The sequence below is a fragment of the Sinocyclocheilus rhinocerous genome, unplaced genomic scaffold (assembly GCF_001515625.1).
Source record: "Sinocyclocheilus rhinocerous isolate Xijiao unplaced genomic scaffold, SAMN03320098_v1.1 scaffold761, whole genome shotgun sequence".
NCBI lineage: Eukaryota > Metazoa > Chordata > Actinopteri > Cypriniformes > Cyprinidae > Sinocyclocheilus > Sinocyclocheilus rhinocerous.
Genome location: NW_015624419.1, coordinates 22,889 through 39,501, shown reverse-complemented (window position 1 = coordinate 39,501; position 16,613 = coordinate 22,889). Strand labels below are relative to the sequence as shown.

At 38.0% G+C, this 16,613-nt stretch overlaps 1 protein-coding gene across 1 annotated transcript in view; it reads left to right on the top strand.

Moving 5' to 3' along the window:
* LOC107740523 (neurexin-3a-like) overlaps positions 1-16,613 on the top strand; it is an 89,191-nt gene that overhangs the window by 71,147 nt on the left and 1,431 nt on the right. Inside the window, exons 6-9 of the mRNA XM_016552977.1 lie at positions 1,483-1,784; positions 2,881-2,904; positions 4,036-4,197; positions 14,520-14,958. Coding sequence (XP_016408463.1) covers positions 1,483-1,784; positions 2,881-2,904; positions 4,036-4,197; positions 14,520-14,958 — 927 coding nt within the window. The remainder of the gene's footprint in view (positions 1-1,482; positions 1,785-2,880; positions 2,905-4,035; positions 4,198-14,519; positions 14,959-16,613) is intronic.

Genomic DNA, 16,613 nt, shown 5'->3' with positions numbered 1-16,613 from the left:
CCACTAAAACTTTGATGCGCATCGTCTCAGTTTAATACGTGAACATAACAAAAGATGTGATCGCAAAACAATCAGGAAAAAAGGCATTACATGCAAATTTTTAAGTTATAACATGTAAATATATATAGTCGCCAGTGGCGACCTCAGCAAAAACTTCACTCTCAAATTAATATTTTTGGTCGCAAATGCGACCGTTTTAGTTGCAGTTTGGAGCCCTGCACTAATATCCAGTCATCTTTCATTAATCCGTTTCTTTCAGCCTTGTAATGAGTGATATAATCTGAATCATCTCTTTGAATGCACAGAAGTAGTGGATTTTTGGTTTTGGTGTTCACCAGCTGCATCAGGGTCCCATGTGTTTCCAATATGTTCCACCCTCAGTCAGTTTGCCCCGTTCTTAACCGTGAGTTTATTACCATGTGAAGTGTTTCACAGCTGGGCACCAGCACCAGCCCTGATGAGAAAATCTGCTCTGCAACCCTGCAGTCTGCTCAGGCTTCTTTAGTCCAGTGAAAAACTGGTCAAGATGTCTTTACCCGGTCAGTTAAAACATGCTACATCCACTAATGCTGATCGCCGAGGTGAAGCATAGATTTGGACGTGTGAGTGTTTTGTCAACATTTAGCCAGAGAATATATCGACCCCACGGTGGCCCAAGTGAAGTACTGATAAATCAATGATGCCATTAGTGCCGCGGTCCTTCTCTGGCCGCATGATGTAAATGATGTCTAGTGTTGGTTTGGAGGAACTTTCCATTAGATATGTGTATTTTTACGTCCTCTGAGCCACACCACCATAATCACCTTGGTGATTAATGGACTGGGGACCACAGGGACCAGGAGTGAACTTATTTCCATAAGTGTGGATGCAGTAGATTATCTACTATGAATTACAATGACCAATGGGATCTTGGCATGCAATCACTAAAACTACATTTAAAGTCAATTTTATATCAAAATGACTGATATCAAAGTTTTACATCATAATCTTTCATCTTCCACCTCTGAAATTACTTTCATGTTCAGCTGATGTCACCAAACAACAAAGCTGATGCTTTTAACCGTCTGTGGAAATGCATCTAAATGCCACTTCAGATGCCGCTTCTGTATCATCTCTGGATGATCTCATGGATCAGGCATAGTTTGAGGAGCTTAAACAACATTAATGGTGATGGATTGGAGGGCACTGCAACTTTTGTAATTATGACTCAGACATGCAACACACAATCACTGAATATTAATGCATATATGCCTCAACAAGAGAAATTATCTCCCTGATGATCTCACCAGATCTTTGGCTTTAAATGCACAGCCTCTTTGTGTGTTTCGCTGCCCACACTTGGATATGCGTCATCTTGTCTGATTTTGTGTAATCTGCCCTGAAATTAATTGCACTCCTTCAGTGGTTAATTTAAGGAAACTTGTATATTTGGGTTTGTTTTGTTTCAAGAAGTTCTAACAACATTTTTTCCCTCTCTTATAGCGCGAGAAGAGAACGTGGCCACATTCAGAGGTTCCGAGTACTTCTGCTACGACTTGTCTCAGAATCCCATCCAGAGCAGCAGCGATGAAATCACATTGTCCTTCAAGACCTGGCAAAGAAATGGCCTTATCCTTCACACGGGCAAGTCAGCAGACTACGTCAACCTTGCCCTGAAAGATGGGGCTGTTTCGTTGGTCATCAACTTGGGTTCCGGAGCCTTCGAGGCCATTGTCGAGCCGGTCAATGGCAAATTCAACGACAATGCCTGGCATGACGTGAAAGTCACACGCAACCTCAGACAGGTAACGCTGAAGTGGCTGGAATTTCATGTTTTCTGATCTAATTCAGAGCTAAATGCTACTGTATATTGCTTAAATTAGCATTTTCGGTTATTTTAAGTTCTTCGAGATGCTAACGCAACTATTTCTTCCTCTGAGTTCTTCTACCTTGCCTCAAGTTTTGCCTCCTCAGGCATTTACCTCTGTCTGAAGCTATCAACAGTGCGATGCCTTCAAGAGGCTGTCTCTCACCCCTCTAGATATTCACCTCACTTCTCCAAATAGTCTGTCTTATCAGGGCAGCAGGGAGAGGCTCCAACCAACCTCAACCGTTCCATTTACCCACAGCCAATCTTTGCTGAACTGTTAAATCACTCCGCCGCTGCATTTTAAAATATGTAAATATTTAGGGTGGTTTTGCCCCTCAGGAGTGAAAGGATGTCGCTTTTTGCGCAGGCATGTGTGGAGGCGTGAGTGCCTACAAGCACAAGCTATTTCAGCTCTGATCCACTAGGACTGTGACATTTTTTTCGCTTTGTTTAATAGCTGTTTTACTATCACGCCAAGAACATGCATTAGAATTACCTTGTACAATTGCCTGAGGAAAGTCAAAAACCATATGAATCACAACAAAGAGGCAGCTAGATAGAGGTCACCGTTCACGGTTGTAGCAGAAAACAACACGTTACGAAACATTACATTAGAAGAGACCTAAAAATCGAAGTTAAATGTGTTTTGGCGATGAACAAATTGGGAATTATTGGTGAAAAACTCAGTCTTTATTCTGGAATGTTTTTTCAAGTGAGTATGCACTTTAAGATTTTGCCGACAAGTGCAGTGTCTTTACAAAAAGTGAAATGCCACAGGCTCTGTGGAGAATCCGCTGTTTCTTTTTCTTTTCCACATTTTCTTACTCTCACTCATATGCTTTGCTTGTCTATGGATAACATTTGTTCAGACCCAGACTAACCACTCATGAACCATTGACTAGAGGCTTTAGTTTACTTACCAGAACCTAAACTAATGTGCTACACATCATGACTTCATTTGAGTTTATTTCATTTTATTAACAACCCTTTTGTTCATTGTTTAATTTCCTTTCTTCCCCCTTTTCTCAAAGCATTCAGGTATTGGACACGCTATGGTAAACAAACTACATTGTCTGGTAGATATCATTCTTATTGTCCTTTTTTTGGTTTACCGTGTGTTTCCCTGGCCCTCTTTCTTTCTCATTTTTGGGGTTTCATGGCTTCATAAAAAAATAAACAGACTTGGGTTTGTATTTCGAGGATTTTTCTTTTTTATTTCAAATGTCCTCATTCCATTTCTCACTACAGCTTTACCGCCATTTTCTATCTTTCTTTCTTTGAACTTTCTCTTTGGCCCTTTTGTAGTTTCTGAAGGCTTAGTTGTCCTCTTAGCCCTTTTTTCTTTTCTTTTTTCTTTTTTAAATCAAATACTGTCAAAAACTGGCAGAAGCTTTCCAAAACAAAAAAGTGACGAAAACAACAGTATGAAAATAAAAGAATAAAGAACTACTTCAGCACTGGAGCTCTGACAGTTGATTCCAGTTGTTTGCGCATGCCACGCCGACCCATTCATGCTGGATCAGCCCTTGTGTTACTAACACCAAAACTCTTGTCTGAGCAACCCACCATCTGCCCAGTGTCCTGTCCTGTCTGTATTGTGGTGTCAGTCATGACTTCTTGTGTCCTCCCTCATTACCCCTCATCCTGTAGCTTTTGCTTTGGTCTCATATGTGCTGCTTCCCCTTGCATATCGTCTTGGCTTGAAGAAGATGCATGATTCCATGTTTGCAGTGGTTGTGTATCTCACTATTAATGTTATATGAGGAAAAAGACCATCTGACCTCTGTGTTGCATGCTCATTTGTGGTAGTATTAGCTCATTTTGGAACGCATGTGTCAACTAACCCTGTGTGCACAGAATTTGAACTAAAAGCAAGCAATTTGTCTATAGTTTGTACATAACACTAACCCCTCAAACTAATGCCCCAAACCAGAAAACCATTTCTAACAACATCAAAGATAAAGAAAATATGCCGGCAAAATATTTTCTTTACCTGTCCTTTGTAAGTCTACAAATACTAGACAAGAACGGCCTACTAAAAGTCTCGAAGTGGTCTTTTTGTACACAATCAAAGACAGACAGCAACCTGCAAGATCGAAGCTAACCTATTCCTGGTAGAGCGGCCGTCACAGCCATGATGTTCATGAATGGATTTTTCCTTCCCTTTTGTCATTCCTCCCAATCAGGTGACAATATCTGTGGACGGCATCCTGACTACAACAGGCTATACGCAGGAGGACTACACAATGCTGGGATCAGATGATTTCTTCTACGTCGGAGGAAGTCCAAGCACAGCAGACTTACCTGGGTCGCCCGTCAGCAACAACTTTATGGGTTGCCTGAAAGAGGTAGGTGGTCTGGGCGAACCCCGTTCTTTCATCTACATGCATCATATCACCATGTCCTTGTCTGGACTGAGAGGGAACAAGTTTGAATAGACCGTCCGAGCAGAATAATAGATTCAGTACAGCTTATCTTGTGAAAAGGATAGAGCAGACATCATACCCGTGGTGTGTTTCTCTAATGAAATTTGCTGGAGTTATACATTTTTGCCCAGATGCGAAATTGTTTCAGGCGTATTTAATATGACTTTTCAATTGTGGTGAATCATTTGATTAAGGTTTCACAGGCCAGAGAAGAAGCAAAGGTGATTGGATGAAATGAGACTTTGCATAATGATATGCATCATTTTCAAAAAGGGAACCCCAAAGAGATTCTGCTGAACAACTGGACATGAAGATATCCATAAATGCAAAATAAAAATCTCACAGAAAAATGCTTCATATTTCACCCCTAAATTAAAAAGAAAAAATAAGAAGTTATATTCTGCTTAAAGAAATTGGATCCTATTTGTAGGACCATTATTTTTTTCTTTTCTTTTTTGTTATTTATTTATTTATTTATTGTCATTTGTAATTTAGTTGTAATAAATTAAAAACCTAATTTAAGGAAGGTTTTTATCAAAAGACAAAAACATTGACTGCAGTACATCTAATGGGAATGCAGTAATGGTAATGAAAAACCTTGTCATAAAAATGGTCACGATGCAAACCATCGTAGGTCTAAAAAAGTTTTCCACCCCCCCTAAACAAAGTATTATTTCTTTTTTGTTGTTGTTGATTATGATCCAGACAGGTTTTGTTTTTGCTTTCAGGTCACCCTCTTATTATTGTTGTTATTATTATTATTATTACATTTTTCACATTACCGTAATGGTAAACTTGAAATAAAAATGAAGTAAAATGGAGTTAGATTTAAATTAAAAACTAAATTTAAAGAAGGTTTTCATCAGACAAAAAAGTAAATGTAATGTAAATGCAGTAATGGTCATGAAAAACCTGGTCATGAAAATTATATCACAATGCAAACCACCTTAGTCCTAAAAAGTTTTCTTTAAACAAAGTATTATTTTTTTCTTTAAATTAATATGATCCAGATAGGTTTTGTTTTTTCGCATTCATTTCACCCTCTAAGAGCCATTATACTGTTTGCAGAAGTTAGATGTCATTCTCTTCGATCAGCTGTTCATTTCCACACTCCTCAGTTGTCAGGTCTGGATAACTTTATCAGTAAATTGACTGATCTTTAATTTAGCTGGAAATAGGCAATTACTCTGTTGTGCGGCTGGTGGCGAGATCCTCCATTAATTCATGCTGAACAAACAGAAGACAACAGAACCTCCTTTTTCGCAGTGAGCACTACAACAGCCTGCTATCTTTTAATGACCCGCCATCAAGCTATCATTGCCGTTTCCATCTCAGACCGGCCCTCCTATCGCAGGGCTAAAAACCTGCAACATCGGCGTTTGTGTAAAAAACTCATTTAATTCCCTCTTTACTGTGCTGAGTTTTAAAAAACTGCCACCCATGTCAGAGATTACAGTAATCAGTCTCATATGTGCTGCGATATAGCAAGTGCTTACATAACACTGCTCTGTTAGATAGGTGAACTGGATGCTAAGAGCTGCTCAAGACGAGATAGCAGAACTTATACATCCTTCACCCACCCAAGAGTGGCCATAATGATAGATACCTCCTCCTCACACTCTTTCTTATAGCTCGAGTCCAAGGATAAAAATAAATTGTATACGCTTCTCAACTTTTAAAACCTCACATTTGATGTGGAAGCTGAAAATGATGTAGTTGTTATGGATCATGTGTGGTCGCTTAGACACATGGGGTTTGTAATATAGCATGAGACTGTCAACATCTGATCAGGATGACATGATCATAAGCGTGCCATTTTGCATTTTTAGCTGGGTTCAGTTAAACCTAAAATGTCCAGACTTTTTTTTTTTTTTTCAATTACTATGTTCACAGTAGCTTAGTAATGTAGTGCTCTTACTTATTGTGCAGTATAAAAGGTCAGAAATTAAGGAGGGTAAAATGCCAGTGAAAGTGACTTTTTCTTTCTGATAAAGCCATCATACATTCTATTTTTTTTTCTTACATTCTACATACATTCTAATTATTATTCATGCTAAAAAAATACAGAAAATATGTTATATTATATTATATTATTAGTCCACTTAGCATCTTGTGCCACAGAGTGTACCACTTATTGCAGTCATGTTGTGGAAAGGGTAATGCACAGAGACACATTTAACACTGCTTTTACCTATGAACTGTATATTCTGTAGGACAGAGGTTTCAAAAAATGGTTTCAGACAGAAAACCAGAGCAATATGCACTGATTTCTTAATATGTATAAGACCACAGTATTTTTAAAAAAGAAATGATAGATGAGTAGCTGTTTTTTAGCATTATTAACAACAATATTTTTTCTCAGAAACACACACAAACACATTTTTATCAAATAATACGTCATTAATATTTAATTAATGAATTAATACTTCCGTGATTTGGTACGATTGCGTTCACATCAGCAGCGAACCGTACCGGAGTTCACTTGAACCGTACCCCAGACCACCCTTTTTAAGCGGACTCGGGTACGGTTCGTGGGTGCGCACCCGAGTTCGGAAGACAGCGTTCACATCATCCAAACGTACCGAACTCTGACGTCAATCGAACCCGGGTGCGCACCAAAAGTGCTAGTGTGAAAGCACCCTAAATGAAGCAGACTATTGTATAGATAGTCACAGGCCTCCTCAGACCTGCCTTGTGTTCGTCTTTCAAGCTGAGCGTGAAGGGCAGTAATCAGGGTATGGCGGGACGTGTGGCTGCACAGGGGTCTGCCAGCACTAATGACTGGATACTGAGAGGCCTTCACTGCTGAGCTGGACTCTGGTTCCCTTCCTTTTTGCTCTGCCATCACAATCAGTTTCCAGGATGTGCGCATGGGGACTGTCATTTGTCACTTTGCTGGTCCGGCTGGATGAACTGTCCCTGCTCTCTGGACACTTGCTCCAGAGCCAGCACCGCTCTATGGATGCGAGACAGGTCTGAGAGTTCTGATAGATAGGTTGACCTAGCCTTACTCGCTCTCTCATCCTCTATCCAGCAGATTTGTTTCAGTAAGCACCGCAGGACTGTTAATATTTGGCAAAAGCTCAGAGCTGGAATGCTGGCCAGCCTGAAACAGCAGGAGTGGTCTTTGTCTTCTGTGTCAGACATGTAGTGTTCAGATTAAATTATATTTTAGAATATTTTGATGAAATAAAACAAAGCATCAATTAAAGGAGACATATTATGCCCCTTTTTACAATATGTAATATAAGTCTCTGGTGTCCCCAGAATTTAAACCATCATTGAGTGCTTGTAATAACTTCCGATTGTGATCTATAGTTGATTTTGATTAATAAGCAGACACATGCTCTCTTTGTATGTTTAATAATGCTACACTGCTAATATTTGTCATAAACATCCTTTATTGCTATAAAAATACCATGAGCTGCATACAAAACACATACAGAAAATATATCGTCATAATCATGTCTATTTGCTTTCATATTTCATGTGTAGAAAAAGAGTTAACGAGCTCTGACTCATAAAACTCACGCACGTGGAAGAAAACGGATGGTGGTCTACTGTGATTACATAATTCAGTGGACAATTAATAGAAATGTTATTCTGTATAAAGAACGTGAGAATAAATCTGTTCTCAAATACCAACGATTACAAGAACTCAGCATCCACTCTCTTCTCTTATCTGGGATACTCTTCTTCGATGTTTGTTTACACTGGTTTTTTGAAACAGCGCGACCACTCTCACCCTTTTGTGCAACAGCAGCTGCTCCGGTAACATGATCATAGCTAAAATCTTATTGGACGGCACGTGATTTTGCTTTGCGAAACAGAAAAGATTAGTCGGACTGGTTCGAAAAAAAACCATTAGCATTTTCGGTGCGCGAATGTTAGCGGTCTATGTGATACCATCCATATAAATCTATTGTTTTATTCCAGCGCGTCATCGCGTCCGATATTCGTTTCGCTTTTTCGCGCTCAGTGTGGAAAGGCCTTATTTCTAAAAAATAGGAATGTTAAACTAACTGAAAACTTAAAAACTGAAAGTGTAAAAATAAAAGCCAATTTAAAATTTTTATAAATTCTACAATAGTATATAAATAATCAATATAATAATATAGAATACAATAATAGTAAAATAACACAGATTTTAAGAATTTATTTATTTTTAATATTATTTTTATTTTTTTATATTTATTTTATTTTTTATTTTTTTGTGGTCCATAATATGGAGGTAAATGGTAACCAAAACGGTTTGATTACCAGATTCTTCAAAATATCTTATTTTATTGACAGAAGAAAGACAGTTTTATAGGTTTGAAATGACATGAAAGTAAATTATGGTGAAATTTTAATTTTTTTGGTAAACTATCTATTTAAGAGTACCTTCATAGATAGTCTGTGTTAAATGGCTAGTTAGAAGCAATGAGCTGATGACAGATTTTACCATTGGTCATGTGGCTAAGTAGTTTGTGAAAGTGAAGATGGTAGGTTTCTCATGTTAGCATGCTAATTAGCATTAGCATTTGGTTCAACACTGTTGAGCTTGTGAGGAAAATTATATTTGAATACAGTGCATGCAGATGAGCTGTGGTCTAGCAGAGGTTTGAACAAAATAAAACAAACTTTGATTGAATAAGTTGCAAACCAGACCGGATGCCATTACGCCAACAGTCAAATGTTTGGCTGCGCAAGCCCTGACCTGTTATACCATGTCCAACCAGGCCATCTAGACCTTTCTGCACTTTGTTGCCCTAAGCTCCCATGCAAAACATCCACAAGGGGCCACCTGGCATGCTTGACTAGTGAATAATCTATACCGATTTCCAAGTTTTCTCCAATTTGACCTGGGGGCTATTAATTCCATGAGAGTGGTGGGTAGGCACTGTAGGCAGAGATTTATAGTAGAAGCAGACAGCTGTGGATGATGAATGCGGGTGTCACTACAGGCCCAGCACAGGCAGAGAGGAGGCCACGGGCACGGGGAAGGACCCTGAGAATGTGCATAGCCGGTCTTCCAGTTCTCAGCACAAAAGCATGGGCACTACAACAGAACCTTAGCTTCAAATCCAAGCAAATATCCCTTTGCTTATCTCATGCTCATAGCAGTCAGTGAGAGCAGACCGCATTTGATTTGACGTACTGTCTTTCACAATTCAGACTTTCAATCCACTGGAGTTCTGTGGAAAGACATGTTTTCATTATTTCATCAGCAGAATTGACACCCAGGTGCACAAAAATACAATATGTTGAATGGACTTCAAATGACATACAAGCTCATTCTGAAACCTAGTAAGCTGAATGCTGCCTACTTAGTCAGCATCTTAACTTCTCAAGTGCAGTGCATTCTGGGATTTTCTTAGACATGAAGTGCAATGCTGCCATATAATTTGGCCTAAACAAATGATGGTGTCTACTCTGTCTGAGGTTTATTATATCATGGGTTTTTATCAAACTTTTTGGTCCCACTTTATATTAAGTGGCCTTAACTACTATGTACTTACATTTAAATGAATCATTTGGTACAGTGCACTTATTGTGTACATACATGTTTTTACGTTGTACTTATGTTTAAAAATACCTGCATGTAATTGCATCTGTAATTAATTTCTGTATTTACATTTATCCATCCCTTACACCTTAACTCACCCTTAAACCTACCCATACCACCAAACCTGTTTCTAACCTTACCCCTATCCCACCTCAATATCAGCAAACGTGTTTTGCAATACAATATAAACACAATAAGTACATAGGGCTGCCCCCTAATAGTCGACTAAACGTTAGTTGAGCAGAAGAGGCTTGGTCGACCAAAATTTTATTAGTCGCTTAGTCGCAGAAAATAAATAAATAAATAAAAATCCACATTGGCGAAGTCACGCGGATCGTTAACGGCTGTGGTAGTACATCGGGCAGGACATACAAACGCTCGCCTATCATTCATCGACCTCAAATATGGCTTATCATCTGAAATATGTAAGTAGCAGCAATGTTACATGGCCGCTCAATAATGTTAACGTGGAAAAATGTGCGCTATTCAAGTGTCTGTGCGGTGTGGAAGCTGAACCGTAGCGCTCACTGCAGGACAGATGGAGGAGCCGGTCTGCTCACTTGCTCTTAAAATACTCTCTCATTTTTGCTCATACAGATAAGAGTAATACATCTTTCAAATCTGTAAAGACTACATTTATTTTTGTGCACTCACAATAACAACAAAATACTGTGCTTTTGTAAAATAATGAAAGCATACAGGATGCACTTTCTGGCCTTTCAGTCTCTGTGAACTTGAGCACGAAACTCAGTGTATATTTGTCTAACAGACATGAAAAAATATATCTATAGAGAGCGAAATGTCAACTTTCGAATAAACCATGAAATGAAAAACAAATATTCCCAGATTATGTAATCCATATGAAACATGCATACAGGCACATCCACTACTGCAAAGATGATGAGTCAGTGTCGCCGACTTCATCTCTTAAACCGAAAACAAAGAAAGCACTAGTTTATCAATGAATTATTAAAATGTTAATGCAGCCTCCTTACTGTTTTTCCCTGACACATTCATAATCATTAATTCTTCTGTCGCTGTGTTGTGGCAAGCTTATACGTGCACTTGAGCGTTTAGGCTATGTAGGCAATTAAAGGCTCATTATTATGATTTAAATGGTTTATTAATAAATGTGCGATTAGTCGACTAATGCTTCAAATGAACGACTACTAGTTGACCAGAAAAATCTTTAGTCGAGGGCAGCCCTAGTACGTTGTACTTATTTTTTGATGCAAGTACTTAGTAGTTGAGGCTGCTTAATATAAAGTGGGCAAACTTTTTTTTTTAACAAAAGCCGTAGGAAGAATATGTGGCCTCTCTGGTTGTAAATAGCTTAGCTGTACAACAAAGACTTGCATAAGAAACATCGCCATCCTTTTTTGTTTAACTTTTTCCAGTTTATTTCAGAGTCTGCAAGGCAAGATAACAACCTGATGAAATTTTTAGTCCATCCACACACTCAAACACATTTCTTTCTGTGTCTGGAACCAGTCAATCCTTACATTCCCTCACGGCCGAATCCATAAAGCCGAGATAGCTCCACACAGACAGATTATTGGAGTCTTCTCATGTCTATCTATAGATTATGTCTCAGTTACACTTGCTTGCTTTTCCTGCAAACTACATACCAGTTGTTGTTAGATAAAGCCCTGGCATTATATTCAAACGTCAGATTTCTATGGGTGCTCTATTCAAGTAACCCTTCTTTTCTCCCAGGGGAACAAATATTTGTTCTCCCCTGAAATGCTTATTTTGTTTGAGTGACATGTTGCTTTTCCGCTATGGTTTGCACCTCACTCCAAAAGTAAATTAATGCAATTAAAGAATATTTCTGCAAAGAGATTTAACAGTTTGGGCAACTGAAATATGATTTGCAAGCTCGGTTACAGAATCAAGACTCTGGGAAGGGTGCAAATATTTCACAGCTTTGAGTGGCTCATCAGCTGAATTAACCGGCTGACATTTCATGGGCCGCCTGAGCGCATCAAAATGACAATGCCATAGAACGGACCAAATTGCAGAGTATCAATTTGTGTCAGACACTATGGCTGCCCCTGGTGTTGTGGACAATTTGCAAGATGAAACTTGATTTAGGTGATGAAAAATGCACCAGACAGGATAAATAGAAATGATAATGTTACAAATAACAGCAATCATTGTCTAATCAATGTCTGACAGTTTTCAGTCATGTTGAAGTCCTCAAGGTCATATTTGGGACTGTGAGATGCTTGCGAGGATTCTGTGGGTAGCATACAATCTCTCTCTTTCTCTTTCTCCATTCCCAGAACCCTCTATTTAGAGATTCTTATGTTCTGATGTGTTCTACTTGATGTACAGCATAATGTAACAACTTGGCTGCTGAAAATTCAGCTTTACCATCATAGGAATAAATTACAAATCTTTAAATGTATTCTAATAGAAGACTGTTATTTTAAATTATTATAATATTTTACAGTATTGCTGTTTTTACTGTATTTTAGTAAAATAAATGCCTCTTTGGTGAGCATAAAAGTCTTCTTTCAAAAATATTTAAAAACAAACATACTGACCCCAAACGTTTGAATGGTAGTGTATCTATTTGGAAAAAAAAAAAGAAAAGATTTCTGTATGATATTGTTTCTGTGTGTGTGTGTGTGTGTGTGAAAATCTCAATTATATCTCAATTATAATATAATATAGTTTAAGAAAACGGTCTATACAGTACATTATGTACCATCATGCCAGTATTTCAGACATGGAATTCTATAATATAGTCTCCAGTTTCTAGACAACAGTGCAATAAGTGCTTTAAATTTCTCTGATTCTTTCCTTCATGATGTTAGAGTTTTAAAAGAGCCAGTGTACGTCAATCTATCTGACAGCACCATGATGGTTTATAGAGGAGAAATACTGTTTTTGAAAGAACAATAAGAGACTGAAGCTAGCAGTTTTAGTCTTGTGGAGAAAAATGATGATGTTTGTATGAGATCTGAGGAACCAACGTATGGCTTTGTCTGAGAAATGGATCCCCCTCAGGGAGAATGATATTTATGATCTATCAGATAGGAAACACAGCAGAAGAGAAAAGCCTGGAAATCTCAGTGACTTTTCTGCAGAAACAAAACACAATCCTTCCATTCCGCTTTGCCCTTCCTGCACCTGAGAGGATGTTTGATTTACACCCCGCAAAGTCCAGGATTAACTGTAATATCAGGGCTGGAGCGTTTGTGTCGATTGCTTGCGCTCAAAAACAACGTGATGTTCTAAAAATGTACACCCAAAAAAGATCTCTTTATTCAGGAGAAATTAGCTAAAGCAGGCAATTTCACACCCCGGCGAATTTCTGCGGTGTTTGCAGGTACAGTACGCTCTACACCCGTTTAATCTGTATTAAATGTAATATATGGTCAGACCGTGCAAAATTAGTATGGCAGAGAATTAGCAACCACATTAATTTGCAAAAAATAGCCCAGATGGCCTTTTACCAACAGGGCTCAACATTGTGAGCATTTCACTTGCATTTGTGACTAAAAATAGATGTGTGCAAACTGTAAAATATATTTGGAAACATGTGTATGCAAATAAAAAAAAAGTCTCTGCTGAGTTTTAGGAAATGTAAGGTCATAAAAAGTCTTATATTTTACTGCAACTGTAAAATGTGTTTAAGAGCATGTGTGCGAAAAAAAGAAAAGAAAAAAAATCCCCATGGAGTTTTATTAAATGTAAGGTCATAAAAAGGCTTGAATGTCTTAAATGATGTAACAATTGTCTTAATTATTATTTTAAAAGGTCTTAAATTTGGGGATGGAAAAAAGGAATCACTAAACAGCCTAATGTGATTATTTAGGCTATAATTTCATTAAATAAATATGAGCCCTGCACATTTAAAAGTAAAATCGTGGCGCTGTTGCATGTTCTACAGGCTCACCATTTCAGAATACAGCACATTTATACCAATAAATTGCTTATGATCTACTGTTGATGAATTATGGTAGTATTTATTTTGTTTGCATATTAACGTATGTTGTAGATGGTTGTAAGAGTCCCAGAATCCTCCTTTAGTTTGTCTCCCTCATCTTTTTGAAAAGCTGTCAATAGTATAGGCATTTCAAAATAAGAGTCCCGATGTACTTCGGGCTTGTTTATAATTAGAAGTCCCACATTGTGCATAAAGGTTATATAGTTAACTAGAAATATTTAACTCATTCTAATAAATCATTTTGCTTTTAAATATCTCCTTGTATCCCTTTATTAGAAAAAATCAGTATTTCAATTTAAGAGCACATGTGCATTGGATAAAAGTAAACGTCAAGCCCTAATAAAACTAAGCACTTGCTCAGAGCATATGGCTGTTGTCTTGGCTTCAACTGACAGGCTCTAGGACCCAGAGCACAATGTCAGATTTGGGAAGCAGGCAGGGGGCAGGACTTGCTTCCTCAGAGCTTTTGTGGCAGAAAGAGCCATTGCAGCTTTGTCAACCCATTACCATAGTTATCAAGAAAGCCAGACCCACAACCAGCCCGAGTCAATTACCATTGAGAGACAGTCATTTGCAGGCAGTGGCCTGGCATATTGGTATTATCACAGGTCATATTTGAATAAAGTCACCTTTCCTGGTCTCTCTATTTAGCATCCAGCATTCATTATCTTCGAAAGCCAGATAAAGATATCTCATATATCATCATCATTGAGTGATTCTTTGCTTACATCCGCACAGGTTGTTTACAAAAACAATGACATCCGGCTGGAGCTCTCCCGGCTCGCCCGCATCGTGGATCCCAAAATGAAGATCCAGGGAGATGTGGTGTTCAAGTGCGAGAACGTGGCCACCCTGGACCCCATCTCGTTCGAGACACCCGAGGCCTACATCAGCCTACCCAAGTGGAACACCAAACGCATGGGCTCCATCTCCTTCGACTTCCGTACCACCGAACCAAACGGTCTTATTCTCTTCACCCACGGGAAGCCACAGGAAAGAAAGGACGCCCGTAGCCAAAAGAACACAAAAGTGGACTTTTTTGCAGTAGAGCTTCTGGATGGAAGTTTGTACCTGCTGCTGGACATGGGCTCTGGGACTATCAAAGTGAAAGCCACACAGAACAAGGTGAACGATGGGGCCTGGTATCATGTGGACATCCAACGAGACGGAAGATCAGGTCAGTGTGTGGATTCGCAAACTAATACACTCACACACACTTAAGTGCATTCTTTATTCCATGCTTAACACATTTAATAAATGCCTTTGATTTTTTTTTTTTCAAAATCCAGTCTGTTTTTTTATTGTATATAATTTTTATGTACTTTAACTATTTTATTTAACTTTTTAAAATCATTATTTTTTAACTAACTTTTGCACTATTCTGTATTGCAGTAAAGCCATTGTTGGCACATTTGATAGCTTTTCATTTTTCTCATTTGTTTCTTTGTACAAATCTAAAGTTAAACCTCCAATAGATGAGAAATTCAAAAAAAAAAAAATATATATATATATTATTATTATTATTATTAATTTTTAAATGGAAATTATATATTTATTTAGCTTTTGTTGCTTATGTTAACAGGTTACAGTATTACAGTGTAGTTTAGGAGAAATGTGCTGTAGGTATAATTAGTGTTTTTGTGCTAAGCCTATTTTTTTGCTCTGTGTACATTGCTGAATATTATATGGCTGCTAATAAAGGAAATATTCAATATAGTAACCTAAAATCACTCCATAATATTTATGGTAGGAAAACCATTTGTTAGAAGCACAAAGCAAACCTGCTATTGTGGTTGTGCTGTTGCTTCGTTTGCCTTATGAAATAGACCTAAAGGTACTGTAGGAGACAGGGTTGAAAATGGCTTTGTACATCTAATTTGTGACAGAAATGACTAACATTTATAAATGCAATTCAAGGAAAAAGTCTTTAAAATCGATTCCCAAATGGGAAATGTGCTCTTAAGAAATAAAGACATTGCCCATAAATTGTATCTCATTTTAAAACCAATTTTTAACTGATTACATGAATAACTCCCACTTTGTTTCATTATTAAATCGGTTGGATACTGTAATTGCTTGTGTGTTTTCCATAGGCGTTAAGCTCTGCAGCCCAAAGATAACAGCTTTAAACAAAAAGCACAGTGGTTAGTCACCAATAATGGACAGATTTAGTCCAAAGCAGGCTGACATTTTCATTTCATTTCATATCTACTTTGACAGAACTTTCTATTAGGTTTTATCCCCTCTATCTTTCTCTGTATCCTCCTTCACCTCTTTCATTCTTTCATTGCCCTTGAATCTCTTGCACTCTGTTTCTGAATCGATCGACGACTACTCCCTATCACTTCATAGCACAGGGCCCTTGGGAGGTCTTGTAGGATATCAATAATGCGAAGTTTTAGACAGAGCCATGTGGGTGACTGGACTGGTGTCAGTTCTGTAGCGATTATTCCCATTGATCCCTGGTTCCCCACATGGGATGCATTGTTTACATCTTTGTGTCTGTATGAGGGACGCCACTTTAAAAGAGTAACACACTCCCCATGAGGTCATAAATAGAAAATAATCTTCTCGTAGCCCCCAACTCCCTCCATCACTTACTCTATGGATAGTCTTTCCATCACTATCTTTGTCTCTTGTGGACAGGATAGACAGATGAACCCTGCTGGATTACGCAATGCAGTAATTTACAGTACTTTAGTTTGTCTAGAGTTTATAGTCTCTCCACATAAAAAAAACAAAACATTTTTATTTATTTATTTAATGTATTTTATTTTTTATTGTATTTGTATTTATATTTTACAAATTATGAATACATTATTCATAATATAA